A 17601-nucleotide genomic window follows, 5' to 3' on the forward strand; every position below is an offset into this window, starting at 1 on the left:
TGGCAAACTCCAGGCGGGCTGCCATGTGCCTTTTACTAAGGAGTGGCTTCCATCTGGCCACTCTACCATACAAGCCTGATTGGTGGATTGCTGCAGAGATGGTTGTCCTTCTGGAAGGTTCTCCTCTCTCCACAGAGGACCTCTGGAGCTCTGACAGAGTGACCATCGGGTTCTTGGTCACCTCCCTGACTAAGGCCCTTCTCCCCTGATCGCTCAGTTTAGATGGCCGGCCAGCTCTAGGAAGAGTCCTGGTGGTTTCAAACTTCTTCCACTTACGGATGATGGAGGCCACTGTGCTCATTGGGACCTTCAAAGCAGCAGACATTTTTCTGTAACCTTCCCCAGATTTGTGCCTGGAGACAATCCTGTCTCGGAGGTCTACAGACAATTCCTTTGACTTCATGCTTGGTTTGTGCTCTGACATGAACTGTCAACTGTGGGACCTTCTATAGACAGGTGTGTGCCTTTCCAAATCAGGTCCAGTCAACTGAATGTACCACAGGTGGACTCCAATGAAGCTGCAGAAACATCTCAAGGATGATCAGGGGAAACAGGAGGCACCTGAGCTCAATTTGGAGCTTCATGGCAAAGGCTGTGAATACTTATGTACATGGGATTTCTCAATTGTTTTATTTTTAATAAATTTGCAAAAATCTCAAGTAAACTTTTTTTCACATTGTCATTATGGGGTGTTGTGTGTAGAATTCTGAGGGAAAAAATGAATTTAATCCATTTTGGAATAAGGCTGTAACATAACAAAATGTGGAAACAGTGATGAAGCGCTGTGAATACTTTCCGGATGCACTGTATATGTATGTCTTCAGAAAACAATGGAGTTGATTAGAAATGCCTCGTCTTTATGCTATTGATGGTTGAATAGAAGTAAGTCCAAGTCAATTTACAGATGACTCCTTTTTATTTTTATTAGTATAGTTCATGCTCTCCCAACTGTTTTGGAATGGGAGACATACTTCCATTTGACTGTTTTAGAAGAACAATGACGGTGAGGACAATGAAAGTAGATGACACGGTACCCGTTACTTTGTTATGCATTGTCGACGGTTGGAAGGACACTTGTTGACATCAAGGAAGTGTTGGGGTTCCAGGCGGGTCACAATCCTAACGTAAATACGGCATTTACAGGCAATTTTAACAAAAGAAAAGGGGGGTCTACGTGACGTTTTTTTGGACTGAATTGACCGTGATAGAGCAGGTCGCCTTGGGGAGCTCCGTGATGCTGTCGGACACCATCTGCTTTTCTAAAGTCCTCCGGCCAGCAGGGGCAGAGTCAGTTGCCCACTGTGGGTGACGAAAGAAGTTTAGTGACTGTGCCCCCTCATGCCCTGCAGTGGTGTCGCTTGTCTCCAATAAACCTGTGAGGGGATCCTTAGACGTGCATGCGTGACAACGGAGTGAGTTTAGGGCCCCATGGTGGTTCTGCTAATGTTCCTGAGTCTCTGCTCACTGGGTTATGTTCTAGATGACGTTCGGTTCTCTGCATATCCTACTTTCTTAACCTGTCCGCAGCCTTGCTTTTATATTCATGGGAGATGTCGAAGTGCTTGTTATTTTGTCCTGATAGGAGCTGACAATGCATGTGGGATGAGTTACCAGCTCCGTTTTCACTAGCACCGAATCCTTTGGCCCCGTTTGGTAGAGTAAGGTGGACAAGCAGGTGTGAAGAACGCAAAAGTGAGCTCTGCCAGTGATGTTCCTACACTCTCTCTTTCCATCCTAGGCCTTTCAAAAGGAGTTGGGGAAACGGACAAGCAGCGTCCAGGCTTTGAAACGTTCAGCAAGAGAGCTGATTGAAAGCAGCCATGACGACTCGTCTTGGGTCAAAGCTCAAATGCAAGAACTGAGTACCCGCTGGGAGACTGTCTGTGCGCGCTCTGTGTCCAAGCAAAGCCGTCTGGAGCAGGCCCTCTGTCAGGTGAGTCCCCATCGTCATTCCCCTAGTCGTGGAGATGCTAGCACAGTGAGATTTCTTGAAAGGTTCAAATATCAGATGTTCTGTCAGGTACAGAGGGTGTTTAGCAGAGTCATGGCCTACAACACTGCTGCTACTAATGGCCACATCCAATGTGTTGACCTTCCTACCACGCTGAACTTGAGTTAGTTAGTTAACCACACTTCACCTGTTATACAGCTCCCTCCGTTTCTCTCTATCCTGTACCACTTCCTCCAGGTTCCTTTGTCACCATATCTTTCCAACTCTTTCTTGGCCTTCCAGCTCTTCTCCGTCCTGCCAGAATTCATCTTTCCTGTCCTTGAGTTGTCCATGCGCCTCACATGTCTTTCCCATCTTATCATTTTCAATACACCTTTTTCACTCGGCTCCATTTCATCTCACCTGTCTTTTCTCACAAATCCTTGTAATTGATCATTCTTGGCCATCTTATTCCCATAATCCATCTCAAGCATCTTCAATCAAACACATCCAGCCTTCTCTAAATCGCTTGGCTAAACTCCAGCTTTCAGCTCCATACAAGGCTACCGGCACTACGTACTAGTATGTTGTAGACTCTTAATTTTGTCCATAGTTTGATGTCTCCATGCCTCCAAAGAACTCAACATACACTACTCCTGCCAGACTTAATCTCTTCATCTTGTCCATGTCCTCTATTATCTGTTTCATCCACCTAGCTCAGTAGATGGTCCCACGCCAAGATGAACAAACATAGTGACAGAATACATCATTGTCTCTGGTATGGAGGGGGATTTGTAAAAGCAGTAATAATGTTTGCCATGCGCCATCTGTTGGACTGACAGGTGCCATTCATATGTCTGTGTTATATGCCATTTGGTATGGGATTCATAAAAACTGTTAATGTTTGTGCTGTGCCATCTGTTGGAATGAAAAATGCAATGCATATGTCTCTGTTATATTCCATTTGGTATGGATTAATAAAAGCAGTGTTAATGTTTGTGATACATCATCTATTGGAATGACAAGTGCTTTGTGATTGTCTCTGTTATGTGTCATTTGGTATTAGATTTATAAAAACAGTGTTAATGTTTTTAATGTGTCATCTGTTGGAGTGACATGTGCATTGTGTTTGTCTCGATTAATTGGTATGGGAGTTCATAAAAAAAACAGTGTTAATGTTTGTGATGTGCCATCTTTTGGAATGACAAGTGCAATGCATATGTCTCTGTTATATGTCTTTTTGTATGAAGTAAAAGTAGTGTTAATATTTGTGATGAGCCTTTTGTTGGAATGGCAAATGTAATGCATGTGTCCATGTTATATGCCATTTGGTATGGGATTCATTGAAGCAGTGTTAATGTTTGTGATGCATTATCTGTTGGAATGACAGGTGTTTTGTGTTTGTCTCTATTATTTGGTATGGGATTCATAAAAACACTGTTAATGTTGGTGATGTGCCATCTGTTGGAATGACAAATGCAATGCATAGGTCTCTGGTAGATGTAATTTGGTATGGGATTCATAAAAGCAGTGTTAATGTTTGTGATGTTTCATCTGTTGGAATGACAAATGCAAGGCATAGGTCTCTGGTAGATGTAATTTGGTACGGGATTCATAAAAGCAGTATTAATGTTTGTGATGTTTCGTCTGTTTTAATGACATGTGCATTGTGTTTGTCTCAATAATTTGATTTGGGATTCATTAAAACAGTGTTAATGTTTGTGATGTGCCATCTGTTGAAATGACAAATGCAATGCACAGGTCTCTGTTAAATGCCATTTGGTATGGATTTGTAAAAGCAGTTCTAATGTTTGTGATGCACCATCCGTTGGAATGGAAAGTGTAATACATTTTATTACTGCAAATGCTTGTGTTGCGCCATATTTTGGAATGATGGAGATATATCATTCGGACGGACACTCAGACAGACACACAGACACTTATTGTTTTATTTAGGTGGATGCCCAGGCAATGCAATGCCAGGTACTTTAGCTAGTTTTAAATATTAGACATCTGAGATATACAGACAGTAGCACTAGCACTGTGTGACAGTAAAACTCTATTCCTTTGGGAACTGATAAAGAAGGCCAGGTCGTCCATCACTTTCCTCAGATTTCCTTCTAGGTGTCGATGAGGCTTAATGTGTAACATTCATACTTCTTTAAAAAATGTTTAACCCATGTAAAATTCATCTGCATTGGTTCAGAACTGGAGCGTGTGCTCTTTTAGACAAATGCCGATTAAAGACCACCTTGACAGCACGGCAGATGACCTCCTATTTCGTTTTATGAATTGCTGTGAGCCCTGGCAACCAAATGTTTTCAGAAGCAGCTTTAAGGCTTGGCTTGTCCTGATTGAAGGGCCGTTTCCAGTAGGACTCCCTAACGTTGTCTTTTTCCGAACCCTTTGCTTTGTGCAGGCGGAGGAGTTCCATTCCACGGTGCACATTCTCCTGGATTGGCTCGCTGAGGCTGAACAGAGCCTGCGTTTCCATGGCGCCCTCCCAGATGATGAAGAAGCTCTGCGTGTGCTCATCGATCAACACAAGGTAAACACGAGCATGGGAGGACCACAGGTCGGAATGGTGGGGGGGTTGGAATGGGGGGAATGGAGGTCATCTTAAATGTTATAGTTATAGTCGGCTACTCTTAATCAAGCCTGTAATTTTCACTCCGTACGGTGGATTCAGACAAACAGGAGGCACCTGACCATAATTTGGAGGGCTTCAGCAAAGGGTCTGAATACATCTAGGAATGAGAGATTTCAGTTTTTGATTTTTCATGAATTTCTATACATGCTTTCCGAAAACTTGGTTTTCACTTTGTCATCATTCGTGACTGAGTATAGATTGATGGGTAAAAATGGCAATCTGATCCATTTCAAATTTAACCAACAACATTCCAGAAAGTTGATTCAGTTCATCTGGACATAGGGAGATACGTTACATCACTCATCCAGGTGACTTCCTCAGTCTCAAGTTCTCTGCAGGTTTCTCCAACCTTATAAACAGTAGCTTTGCATAATGACCGAAACTAGCACCATTGACTAACAATTGGGCGCAATGTGTAGCCTTCGACTACGAGTAGATCTGCACCTTTGTTGCTCTTCACATATTCCAGAGCCATTTGAACTAAATTATCTACGAACGCCTTTATTCGCCGCGCCCAATTGAGGTCGCCCTTTTGAAGCTCCCCTTTTTGCGCGTGCCCTTATTGAATAGAACCTAGCTGGACGTCTGGAGCGCTCTGCATCCGTCACACCAGTGCAGCCATTTTCGAACATTTCAATCCACTCATAGACAACTCTACGAGAGAGAACTTTATCCCCATACTGAGCAAACGTGTGGCACGCCACCTTCATCCCACAAAAAGCGTATGACAGAATGCTACTCCTCTTTGGTGCAATTTATAAGCCATCTTCAGCACAGGGTGACAACTCTTATACTACACTACAAGGGCAGCCGGCTTGCCAGACAGAACTAGTCACATGACACTCTCAGTCACAACCAATCACTACTCCTCCCGCCTTCACCGTTTCTAACGAAAATATAAAAGTGCGGAAGTTTTTTGATCGTCCCTCGTTTTATTATTTACATATCTGTTGCAATGACACTTGCCGTGCATTCTGGGAAATTTGCTGTTTTCGCTTCACCGTTCTGGCGTCTTTGAGTGTTGCTTGACGAAGGAAATAATGGAATTTAAATAATTTTGAACTCAAGGCTGCAACATGACATGTAAGAACGGACGTCAACAAAGAAAAAGGTTTGGGGGTCCGTCTGTGACCCCATCCATCCATCCATTTTCCAACCCGCTATATTCCTAACTACAGGGTCACGGGGGTCTGCTGGAGCCACTCCCAGCCAACACAGGGCACAATGCAGGAAACAATCCTGGGCAGGGTGCCAACCCACCGCAGGTCTGTGACCCCATTTAATAAAAAAATAAATGACAATCAAGGCTTCTTTTTACAAAGATTTTGATAACGTCTTTTCACACGCAAGTCTAATACAGAACTGAGTCAATATGGCCGAACGTCTGGTTATTTGGGTTCCCGACAGGAAGGGGAGGGTCTAGGAGGGCGGATACCGGAAGTGATGTCAGTGGAAGGAAGGAAGAGAGACGGCATTAGAACACAGCGCCAACCCCTGGATCGGTGGGTAACTAGCATCAGCAAACCCACCCATGTGACAAACAAAATGTGAATAAAGTGATGGGGTCCGCAGATTTTCTGAATCCTCCGTAACTCCCCTTTTAAAATCCACTGTCAGCCAGCTCTCATTTAGCAGAATTTTACTAGCTGAGAGTTTGGCTCTCACATTGGATATAAAACGCTTGCCAAGCCTGCAGACGTTTTATACAAGAGCTGGTGCCAAGTGACAGGTGGTGACAACGCCAGCTGTGGTGAAAAGTCTGAGCAGCTCATAACTTGCGTTCCCTTTCTCCGGGGGGTGTAGGGGGCCACACTTGTGAAAGAGAAGTTAAAGAAGCCTAATTGTTTAATGACATATTAACTGTAATGAAGGGTCCCTAAAAACTCCCAAATCAATTTAAAGTCATCGAGGTCCACCGATGCTGCAAGCCTTCAGTTTGGGACAATCTGACAATCACCAGGTACACTGTATGCCATAAATGGACCATCACACCAATTTGAACTTGCTGGACATCCCACTCGAAAACCACGGGAATTCATATGGAGTTGGTGCCTCCCGTCATAGCCTGCAGTCTTCTGGGAAGGCTGTGCCCATATAGCCTACTAAGCATTCGCTCCGACATTGGATCAGAAGACCCCTCTCACAATCAGCATTCCAGTTCATCCCAAAGGTTGAGGTCAGGTCTCTGTGCAGGCCACTCGAGTTCCTCCATGTCTTTATGGTCCTGGATTTGGAGCCCAGTCAGTGATGGAACAGTAAAGTGGACCGGAAGCCCACAATTGTCTAACTTGTATGCCGTAGTATTAACAGTGCCAATGGGCCACCCCAAAACTTGATGAACAACCTCAGATCATTGTCCCCTCCTCCGCCAAGCTTTACAGTAGGCACAATAAACTTTAGAAGGTAGCGCCCTGCCAGGCATCTACCAAACCCAGATTAGTCCACCAGCCTACCAGATAGGGTGTCCGTGATTCACCCCTGAAGAGAGAACGTCTCCACCGCTCCCGAGTCCAATGGCGGCGTGCTTTACTTTGCTCCACCCAATTTGTTGGTACCCCTCCATGAGAAAAGAAGTTTTTTGCCTAATTGTTACAAGAATTTCTGCAGCCATCCAGAAATAAGTCCGGTAATACAGCAGGAAGAATTATATACATAATTCTGTAAATGATTTATTCTAATTTTTGTTATGAATTTATTGTTTTATCTGAAGCTTTACATCGCATTTCATAATTTTATGTTGCTTTGATTTTGGCCTATAAATATTATTGTAAAGTCTAAACTTAAAAAGTTCCAAAAGTACATCTGGGGCCTCTTAGAGAAAAGATAAACATCTAACGTGCCATTCAGAACGACTCCCTTCTGTTTATAATCGGCTCGGTTTATTTTATGTACATTTTATTCTTTGGCTTTGTGCAGTGCAGGACCCCGCAGTGCCCTAGCAATAAAAGTCTGCCCGCTTATCGGCAGATCCATACGCGATATCTGCACATAGAAGAGCAAATCATTTCTAAAACAATTCAGAAACCGTCTCTGCACAGGATGTATCTGCTCACCATGCATGTCCTTATAAGTGCTTGTAGCGTCTCTTTTATTTTCTTAAAATTATGAATGCCAGGTTTTATTTTGGGATTGTAGATTTTATGGGCAGTGCCAAGTTATAGTTACAGAAAGATTAATAAACTGTGCTCTGTAGGAGGCACTCTTGAGTGATCCCCTTACCCCAAACCACAAATAGGCGAGATGACGTCCTTTACATCTTCTGCAACACTGTGATGACCGCTGTGGTGTGCTGGGCCGGCAACATCACGTCAAGGGAGGCCCACCGAATCAACATGCTGATTACGAAGGCAGGCTCAGATATGGAGGAAAGAATGGCGACAAGACTGACGGCCATTAGGAACAAAGCTGCACATCCTCAGTGTGACACACACTTGGAGCGAAGGGCTTTCAGCCATTGAATTATTCAGCAGGCGTGTGTGAAGAAACACTACAGGGGCTTCTTCATACCAACGGAAAAACAACCTTATAGTGCCTCCCCGCGACTACTCGCTTATCTTCAGCAAAGTCAGAAATATTTTTCTTTGTTGTAATTCTTTGTGTGAATTTAAGGAGGATGTTGTTGTTTGTTATAATATTCCTGGACCTTCAGGTGTGGGAGCTTCTATTATACAGTATAGCACCTTAAACATCTCTCCTTGTATTATATAGTGCCTTTCACTCTATCTATCTATCTATCTATCTATCTATCTATCTGTTATATAGTGCCTTTCATGTCTATCTATCTATCTATCTATCTATCTATCTATCTATCTATCTATCTATCTATCTATCTATCTATCTATCTATCATATAGTGCCTTTCATATCTATCTATCTATCTATCTATCTATCTATCTATCTATCTATCTATCTATCTATCTATCTATCTATCTATCTATCTATCTATCTATCTATCTATCTATCTATCCTAATTAGTGCCTTTCATATCTATCTATCTATCTATCTATCTATCTATCTATCTATCTAGTGTCATAATTATTATTATTATATTTTGGAGATGCTGAACTGACCCCTGATGTGTGTGTGTGTTCACCTTGTGACGAGTTGACGCCCTGCCCAGGCCTTATTCCTGCCTTGTTCTCTATTCTTGCTAGAATTGGCTCCAGCCTCCCCACCTTGCCCTGAATAAGTGGGTTATGAAAATGGATGTATGGATGGATTATTAATGATTTTTTTTAATTAATTTGGCAGAGTCTTCCTTGCTTCTCCACTTTCCTGCTGCTACTTCTCAGAATTTTCACAATATTAAAGTATGTTTTACTGCAGTGCAACGAAACCACTCAATAAATGAGACAATACAGAACACTGCCACATGACTTTCTTCTTGCCAGACATTGTATATACTGCATAGAATAGAAAAAAAGCCATATGCTGCCAAATTTGTAATATTAAGCAGGCTGTCTATAAATAAAATATACACATAATGGTATGGATCGGGTGTCAAGCAAGGAGCACACATAACTGTTTTTCCACTGTTACTGTCATTCATCTTCCTGCTGTCTTAAGCAATCACTTTGGTGTCAAATTTAGGACAAATAAAACCTGCAGCCTGGCTACTCCTCCTTATCCCATCCTGAAGCCCATCATGGATGGCTTTGCTCTTCATAATTTCATCCTGGGTGCTTTCTCCGTCTCTCTCTCTCTCTTGCTGTCTCCTTCACTCTCTTATCTTCTAGTCATATATAGAAGCCTTTATGTTATAATTTCATGTTACTGCAGATAGCATTTTTTCAAAACACTTCATGTTATGTCATGACTTATTTACAGCATTCATTAACAAAGTGCTTTTCATAATTTGTGTGTGTGTGTGTATATATATATATATATATATATATATATATATATATATATATATATATATATATATATATATATATATATATATATATATACACAGTATAGTAATATAATATATATAAAATGTATATTGTACCAAGGTGAATGCTGAAGCAGGGGCAAAAGCCAAATTCTTGGGGTGCCAACTGGGCAAAACCCCATTTAATTCCAACATAAAAGAAAACTTTTAAATAAAACACACAGTTGATGGCACGATATGACTGGCACAATTCCTCAGGAAACAGTGCTCTCTTAAAGGACACACTTTCTGTCTCTCTTATGCTCCTTATGGCAGTCACATTCAAAATGAAATGCCACCTTCTGGGAGTTGTCTCCCTTTTATAACTGAGTGGAGCAGAAGGGGTGGGAATTCCTTGGTTTCCTTGCCCTCAAGGTGCGCTTCCTCGAGTCTGTGAGTGTAAAAATGAGACAAGACTGTTAGTAACAGCAGCCCCCTCTCATTCCAGGGTGGCATTATATACCTTAGGTGAGACTGGAAGGTGACCCTCTGGTGCACATGCATTCCTATATACTGTATAGTGTGTATATAATATAAATTGTGACAACAGATGGCACTATACCAGCACTTAACCTGACACAGACAGACGCTGGAGGCACACTGATCAAAACACAAGCTGTTTTTATTTTCTTCCCCATTCCCACGAGCCCACAACACAGTCCCACATTCACAATTCTTTAACTTTCTTCTTCTCTTTTCTCCTCCACTACTCCCGGCAAGCTTTGTCTTCCTCCTCCCGACTCCCGACTACCTTCCTGAGTGGTGGCTGCTGGCTCCTTTTATAAGGCACCCGAAAGTGCTCCAGGTGCTCGTTGAACTAATTCTGGCAGCACTTCTGGGTGTGGCGGAAGATCTGCTCTCCAAGGCTCAGCAGCAGCTGCAGCACCCCCTGGCAGTGCCCCTGGATCCCAAAAGGGCTGTATCCAACTCCATCTCCCATGAAGCCCTGTGGCACCACTGCAACCCATGGGGGCTGCCATCTAGCGTCCCGGGGCAGGAACTGTTCTGGCTACACTTGCTCTCCCGGTCCTCTCAGTGAAGAGGCGTCTTGACCGGACACGGACCCCGGCTGTCTGTGACAATATATATATATACTAGGGGTTTCGCCCCTACTCGCTTCACTCGCCCACTGTGCTATGCACCAGCCACTTCATGTCACTGCCGCTCGCGTTGTGAAGAGGGGGGCTGAACGCACCCCAGGGAGACGCAGTCGCTCCTCCGAAACCCCCTCTTAAATGGCAATACAATGGGAAACAAATAGTTTTTTTTTTACCTCCTCTTTGCTCGATCAGCTGCTGCTACTGCCGTGCCACATGATCTTCATCTTGCCCAGCGCTTTGAACATTTAAAAGCCTGTACAGCGGCTGTCCTACTCTTTGTCTTTTATATCCGGCCCTGGGCACGCTTATATCTTTTGGTTCAAAGTCTCGTCTCGCGGGACGTGAGTTCTTGATGTTGTTTAGTTTATAATTTAAAAACGGAATAAGAATCAGAAAATCTAACAACATCACATTAAACTTTGATACATTCTGAAAAGAATGATACCAAACATATGTAGATTTTAAAATAAGCCCGATTTAATGCGTGACAAAAAACGTGGCTTTAAAAACGTCATCGTTGCATTTTTAGGCTTAGGATTTTATCTATATATATAAATATATATATATTCATTCATTGCATTTGTAGTCTGAGTCACGACCTGATTTGCATGGGTGGTTACCTACCAGGTAACGCTTGCGGTTGGTCTGCCATTCGGCAAACATCCGCCACGGGGCCCTCTTCAGTTGCGAGAATAAGATCATGGAATGTTGCATAGTTTACTGTCAAATAATGCAAAGAGTACGCGACACGTGTTTCGCCCTCATTTGGGCTCATCAGGCGTACACACTCTACTGCTCCCCTTGCGGGGATCGAACCTCGGACGTCAGCGTTAGAGACGAAGTCCCTTTACGCTGCACCACAGCGTGTAGTTCGTTTATTTGACAGCCTGTAGATCGGTCGCGTACTCTTTGCATTATTTGACAGTAAACTATGCAACATATACAGTATATATATATATACTGTATTTATATATGTATATTTATCCTCACAGGTGGCACAGTGGTAGTGCTGCTGCTTTGTAGTAAGGAGACTGTGGAAGATTGTGGGTTCGCTTCCCGGTTCCTCCCTGTGTGAGTACTGAGAAAAGTGCTATATAAATGTAATGAATTATTATTATTATATGTATACTAAATATATATACAGTATATTGTGTACATATATATTTATATACAGTATATAAATATTTATATAAGGGTAGGCACAAGTAGGTTTACAACTGTTCATATAGAAAAAAACATGCAGGTTATGATTATTACAACAGCTTTATTAACTTTGTTAACTCAAAAGAATGTCACAGTACACTTGTGTGCCCACCCCTGTAATATATAATACAAACATTACCTGGAAAGGGGTCTCTCTTTGAATTGCCTTTCCCGAGGTTTGGAATGACAAATGCAATACATCTTACTACTATAACTGTTTGTGATGCGCCATCTGTTGGAATGACAAATACAATACATCTTATTACTATAACTGTTTGTGATGCACCATCTGTTGGAATGAAAAATGCAATACATCTTATTACTATAACTGTTTGTGATGCACCATCTGTTGGAATGACAAATGCAATACATCTTATTACTATAACTGTTTGTGATGCACCATCTGTTGGAATGACAAATGCAATACATCTTATTACTATAACTGTTTGTGATGCACCATCTGTTGGAATGAAAAATGCAATACATCTTATTACTATAACTGTTTGTGATGCACCATCTGTTGGAATGACAAATGCAATACATCTTATTACTATAACTGTTTGTGATGCACCATCTGTTGGAATGACAAATGCAATATATCTTATTACTATAACTGTTTGACACCCACTGCACGCCCAACCTACCTGGAAAGGGGTCTCTGTTTGAACTGCCTTTCCTGAGGTTTCTTCCATTTTTTCCCTACTGGGTTTTTTTGGGAATTTTTCCTTGTCTTCTTAGAGAGTCAAGGCTGGGGGGCTGTCAAGAGGCAGGGCCTGTTAAAGCCCATTGCGGCACTTCCTGTGTGATTTTGGGCTATACAAAAATAAACTGTATTGTATTGTATTGTATATACTTAGAAAGGGAAAAATTTCTGGCACCAGCCGGGTCATTCCTTTTAATGCCCAATAATTCAAAACCAAAGAAATTCTGTCTGACATATTCTCCCTATGGGGTTCTGAGCTGGAGACAAAACACAAAGAACCGGTTTCTTAGTCACAAGTAATAATAATAATAATGCATTTTATTTATAGGGCACTTTACATTTGTAGTAAATCTCAAAGTGCTACATAAAAAGTTTAAACAAAGGCAATACAAGTTAAAAACGGAGATAAAACAACAATCATTATAGCATTCTTGTTAATAAGCTTTCCTAAACAGAAAAGTCTTCCGCTGTTTTTTTAAACAGCCCACAATCTGCTGTGTTCTCAGGCTCTCTGGTAGGACAAGTGAGGTCAGTCTGCTCGGGAGCTCCGCCTGGTGCCTCCTTCCAGTATTGGAAGGGGCGGAGTCAGTTGCCCTCACTGGGCGGTTTCTCAGCACTGTGGCGAAAGAAGGAGATGACAATGTTAACAAACGGTGCCTTTCTGGAAGTTTCTCCCATCTCCACTGAGGTTCTCTGCAGCTCGGTCTCTTGGTCACCTCTCTTTCCATGGCCCTTCTTCCCAACCGTGCTGTTTTGACCAACCTGATTCCTTTCAAGATTTATAGAGACCACTGTGATCTCGGGAACCTTCAATGCTGCCCATATTACCCAGTAGCCTTCACCAGATCTGCTCCTTGACACAATGCTGTCGCTAAGCTTTATGGGTAATTCCATGGACCTCCTGGCTTGGTTTTTGCTCAGCTGTGGGAACTTCTACAGACCGGTGTGCGCCTTTCCTAATTCTGTCCAGTCAATTGAACTGACCACAGGTGGACTCCAAACAAGGTGTAGGAACAGCTCAGTGATGAGCAGCAGCATTTCAAGTGTCATAGCGCAGGGTCCGAGTACTTGTGCCAATGGGATGTTTCAGTTTCTTACTTTTAAAAAAATGTACAAAAAATTTCTTAGCAGTCTGTTTTCACTTTGCTTGATGAGCGAAAAATTGAAGTGACTTTTAGCTGCAGGCTGTGACGTACCAAAATGTGAAGAGAGTGAAGGGGTCAGAATATGCTCTGAAGACCTTGGCACTATAAATCAACTGCCAGAGTTTCGTTCTCTTTGACTTGGCTGGCTCAGGTATTCCGCATTGACTCGATCGATTTACGGTTTCTCTTCTCGCACTCCTATCTGCTGAGGCACTAGTGAACGGACAAATGAAAATGAATGGTTAGAAATTTCCTAACCCAATTTGAACGTGTGACGGCTTCTTCATGCCGACCTTCTGTATCTGAGATTTGTCTCATAGTGAGATAATTCACCATTTATTCTTTATTCCTCTCTATTCTAACATTTGATAAATGCGGCATTGTTGGGATCCTGTAAGATTTACACCTGAATAAAGGGAGTGTTGGCTTCTGGATCGGCATGTGGACGCAAACGTTTCTGCCACGTCTTTGAAAATGTGCCAGCTGCTAATTGAAAACGTTTGCTTTTTTTTTTTTTTTTTTTCAGGAATTTATGAGGAAACTCGAAGAAAAGAGAGTAGCATTGAGCAAAGCAACAGGTATGGGGGAAGCGATCTTGACCATCTGCCACCCAGATTCGATCACCACCATTAAACACTGGAACACCATCATCAAAGCCAGATTCGAGGAGGTCAGTATTCTAAGTAATGATGGACTTTGTTCAAAGCGACGCCACGCATGCAGCCTACCGAGGTCATTTTTATTTGAGAGTGACACTTGCATGTGGTTTGAAGAAGCCGATTTAATCTGGTGGGAAGTAGCATAATATAACAAAGCTGTGAGCCATGAACCCCGTATTACTGATTCATTCAGATCATTTATTTATTTCCTTACTTTGAACAGTTTGTGTATCTCACCTTCATTTATAAAATTAGGGAGACTGAGAAAAAGTGGGTGGGCGGCATGGTGGCGCAGTGGTAGCGCTGCTGCCTCGCAGTTAGGAGACCTGAGGTTCGCTTCCCGGGTCCTCCTTGTGTGGAGTTTGCATGTTCTCCCCGTGTCTGCGTGGGTTTCCTCCCACAGTCCAAAGACATGCAGGTTAGGTGGATTGGTGATTCTAAATTGGCCCTAGTGTGTGCTTGGAGTGTGGGTGTGTTTGTGTGTGTCCTGCAGTGGGTTGGCACCCTGCCCAGGATTGGTTCCTGCCTTGTGCCCTGTGTTGGCTGGGATTGGCTCCAGCAGACCCCCGTGACCCTGTGTTCGGATTCAGCGGGTTGGAAAATGGATGGATGGAGAAAAAGTGGAGCGCTTGATCCAAGTAGGACAAGACTAACAGACCTCGGGCCTCCCACAGCTGGAATACTCCTCTTAAGGCCGGGGATGTCGATAGTCATGTGCCGAGGATGGACCGGGTAATGAGGGCACGTAACGTGGCGAGGGTGGTGTAAAAGTGTGCAGTGCTTTTATTCAACCATCAGAGTATTCAAAGAGATGCAATGCAGTCTTTCCGTTAAATAAATAAATGATCCTCAATTAAATCCTGTTGGAAGAAGAACCTTCGGCCTAGTCTGAAGTCCAGAGTGCTCCACAACACATTTCCATTATGGATATGCCTGTACTTCAGTCCATTCAAATTATCCTCCACCCTAAATGGTCTCCCAGCCCCTCATGCTGCCACCACCATGCTGTTTTCAGGTCTCTCCAAAGGTGCTAGTCAAGGACATTCTCAGAGTTGACACTAAGCCAGTCACGTGTTGCCTTTGCTTTGCACTGCTGGGAAGATGAACCCTCGGCCTAGTCTATGGTCCAGAGTGTTCCAGAGCAGGTCTCTATTATGGATATGCCTGTACTTCAGTCCATTCAAATTACCCTCCACCCTGAATGGTCTCCCAGCCCCTCGTGCTTCCACCACCATACTGTTTTCGGGTCTCTCCAAAGGTGCCAGTCATGAACATTCTCAAAGTTGACACTAAGCCAGTCATCTGTTGCCTTTGCTTTGTCCTGAGGGTCATTGTCCTGGTGGAAGATGAATCCTCGGCCTAGTTTGAGGTCCAGAGTGCTCCAGAGCAGGTCTCCATTATGGATATGCCTGTACTTTGTTCACTCTGTTCAGATTACCCTCCACCCTGATGCTGCCACCACTGTGCTGTTTTCAGGGGTCTCAGGAGGTGCCAGTCACGGACATTTCCAGAGTTTACACTAAGCCAGTCACGTGTGCCTTTGCTTTGTCCTGCTGGAAGATGAACCTTCGGCCTAGTCTGAGGTTCAGAGTGCTCCACAACACATTTCCATTATGGATATATCTGTATTTCAGTCCATTCAAATTACTCTCCATCCTGAATGGTCTCCCAGCCCCTGATGCTGCCACCACTGTGCTGTTTTCAGGTCTCTCAGGAGGTGCCAGTCAAAGACATTCCCAGAGTTGACACTAAGCCAGTCATGTGTTGCCTTTGCTTTGCCCTGCTGGAAGATGAACCCACAGCCTAGTCTATGGTCCAGAGTATTCCAGAGCAGGTCTCTATTATGGATATGTCTTTACTTCAGTCCATTCAAATTACCCTCCACCCTGAATGGTCTCCCAGCCACTCATGCTTCCACCACCATGCTGTTTTCGAGTCTCTCCATAGGTGCCAGTTAAGGACATTCTCAGAGTTGACACTAAGCCAGTCATCTGTTGCCTTTGCTTTGTCCTGCTGGAGGATGAACCCTCGGCCTAGTCTGAGGTCCAGAGTGCTCCACAACACATTTCCATTATAGACTTCTCTGTACTCTGCTCACTTCAGCTTTCGACGACCCTGACTACTCTCCCACTTCCTGATGCCTCCAGCACCATGCTATTTTCAAAGATGTTCAGGTCTGGGCCATTCCAGAACATTCCCAAAGTGGACCCTAACCCAGTGCTGAGTTGCCATTGCTTTGTGTTGAGGGTCATCGACAGTTACCATCATTGATAGTTTCAATCTGCATCTCCCTTTTTCCTGATTTGGAATCCGTGAATTCAGTTGCGACCTCACAGCACTTCCGTCACAGGAAGCACCTGGGCATACACGATATCCGTTCACCATTTTAATTTTGTTGCATCATACGTGACAAAGTAGACAACATAAAGCGGGTCAGTTCTGTTCTTCCCTTTATGACGATTGTTTTATCACCTTAGCTCTTTGCACACTAAGGGTGTGCAGAGACAGCTAACAGTTCTGTGATGTCAGGTTGGCCTTGCAAAGCATCATGGGGCGCTGGGAGAAAAAAATGTTTGCTTAAGCAATATGGCAAGTAGGGCAAACTTCCAGAAAAATATTCGGCGAGCAAGGTAACCGGCAAATGGAGCATATTTGCTGCAGGACATGCTTTTGCGAAATTTGCCAATAAACACTATTGATTACTTATAATGCCAATGGACGTCCTCTTTGCATGACTAAAGCTGTCGTAATTATAGTAAGCACTTTGTATCCCGATTGTATTTACAACTAGAAGCTTGAAATGTTTCTTTAGCAGAAATGTACAAATCTGATTTTTTTCTCATAAAATGCAAATTAGCCGTCTGACAATCTGCTAAATGGTGAGGTTCAACGTGATTGGCGCACCGTTTTCTTCACTTTGCATGGTTGATTTTTAATAATTTTGCAAACCTTGTCCTTACCTTGTCATTAGGGGGGGGGTTATTGAGGGTAGACACAATGTCAAATTTATTCATTTAAAATGAAATCTACAAAGTGAATTGGTCTGAAAACGTGGTGAGCCCACTGTACACGAATTGCAGAGAAGCTCTGTTTTCCTACTTTGTTAAGATGGTGATACCCGTCTGCTGCCCCCTGTCTTCATTAAGCAAAGCTTAAGGGGACAGTTAATCGACTTACACATCACTGAACCATAACTGTGCACCCCCCCCCTTGACTCCAGACACAGTTAGTCATTGCTGTGCTATGCCAGTCTGTTCATCTTCTTTCACGACACTCAAGCCGCCCAACAGAACAACT

General features: G+C 43.2%; 1 protein-coding gene across 1 annotated transcript in view; it reads left to right on the forward strand.

Moving 5' to 3' along the window:
• dst (dystonin) overlaps nucleotides 1-17601 on the forward strand; it is a 565996-nt gene that overhangs the window by 509264 nt on the left and 39131 nt on the right. The window contains exons 89-91 of the mRNA XM_051919257.1: nucleotides 1739-1933; nucleotides 4350-4478; nucleotides 14172-14315. Coding sequence (XP_051775217.1) covers nucleotides 1739-1933; nucleotides 4350-4478; nucleotides 14172-14315 — 468 coding nt within the window. The remainder of the gene's footprint in view (nucleotides 1-1738; nucleotides 1934-4349; nucleotides 4479-14171; nucleotides 14316-17601) is intronic.

The sequence above is a fragment of the Erpetoichthys calabaricus genome, chromosome 15, assembly GCF_900747795.2.
Source record: "Erpetoichthys calabaricus chromosome 15, fErpCal1.3, whole genome shotgun sequence".
In the NCBI taxonomy this organism is placed as follows: domain Eukaryota; kingdom Metazoa; phylum Chordata; class Cladistia; order Polypteriformes; family Polypteridae; genus Erpetoichthys; species Erpetoichthys calabaricus.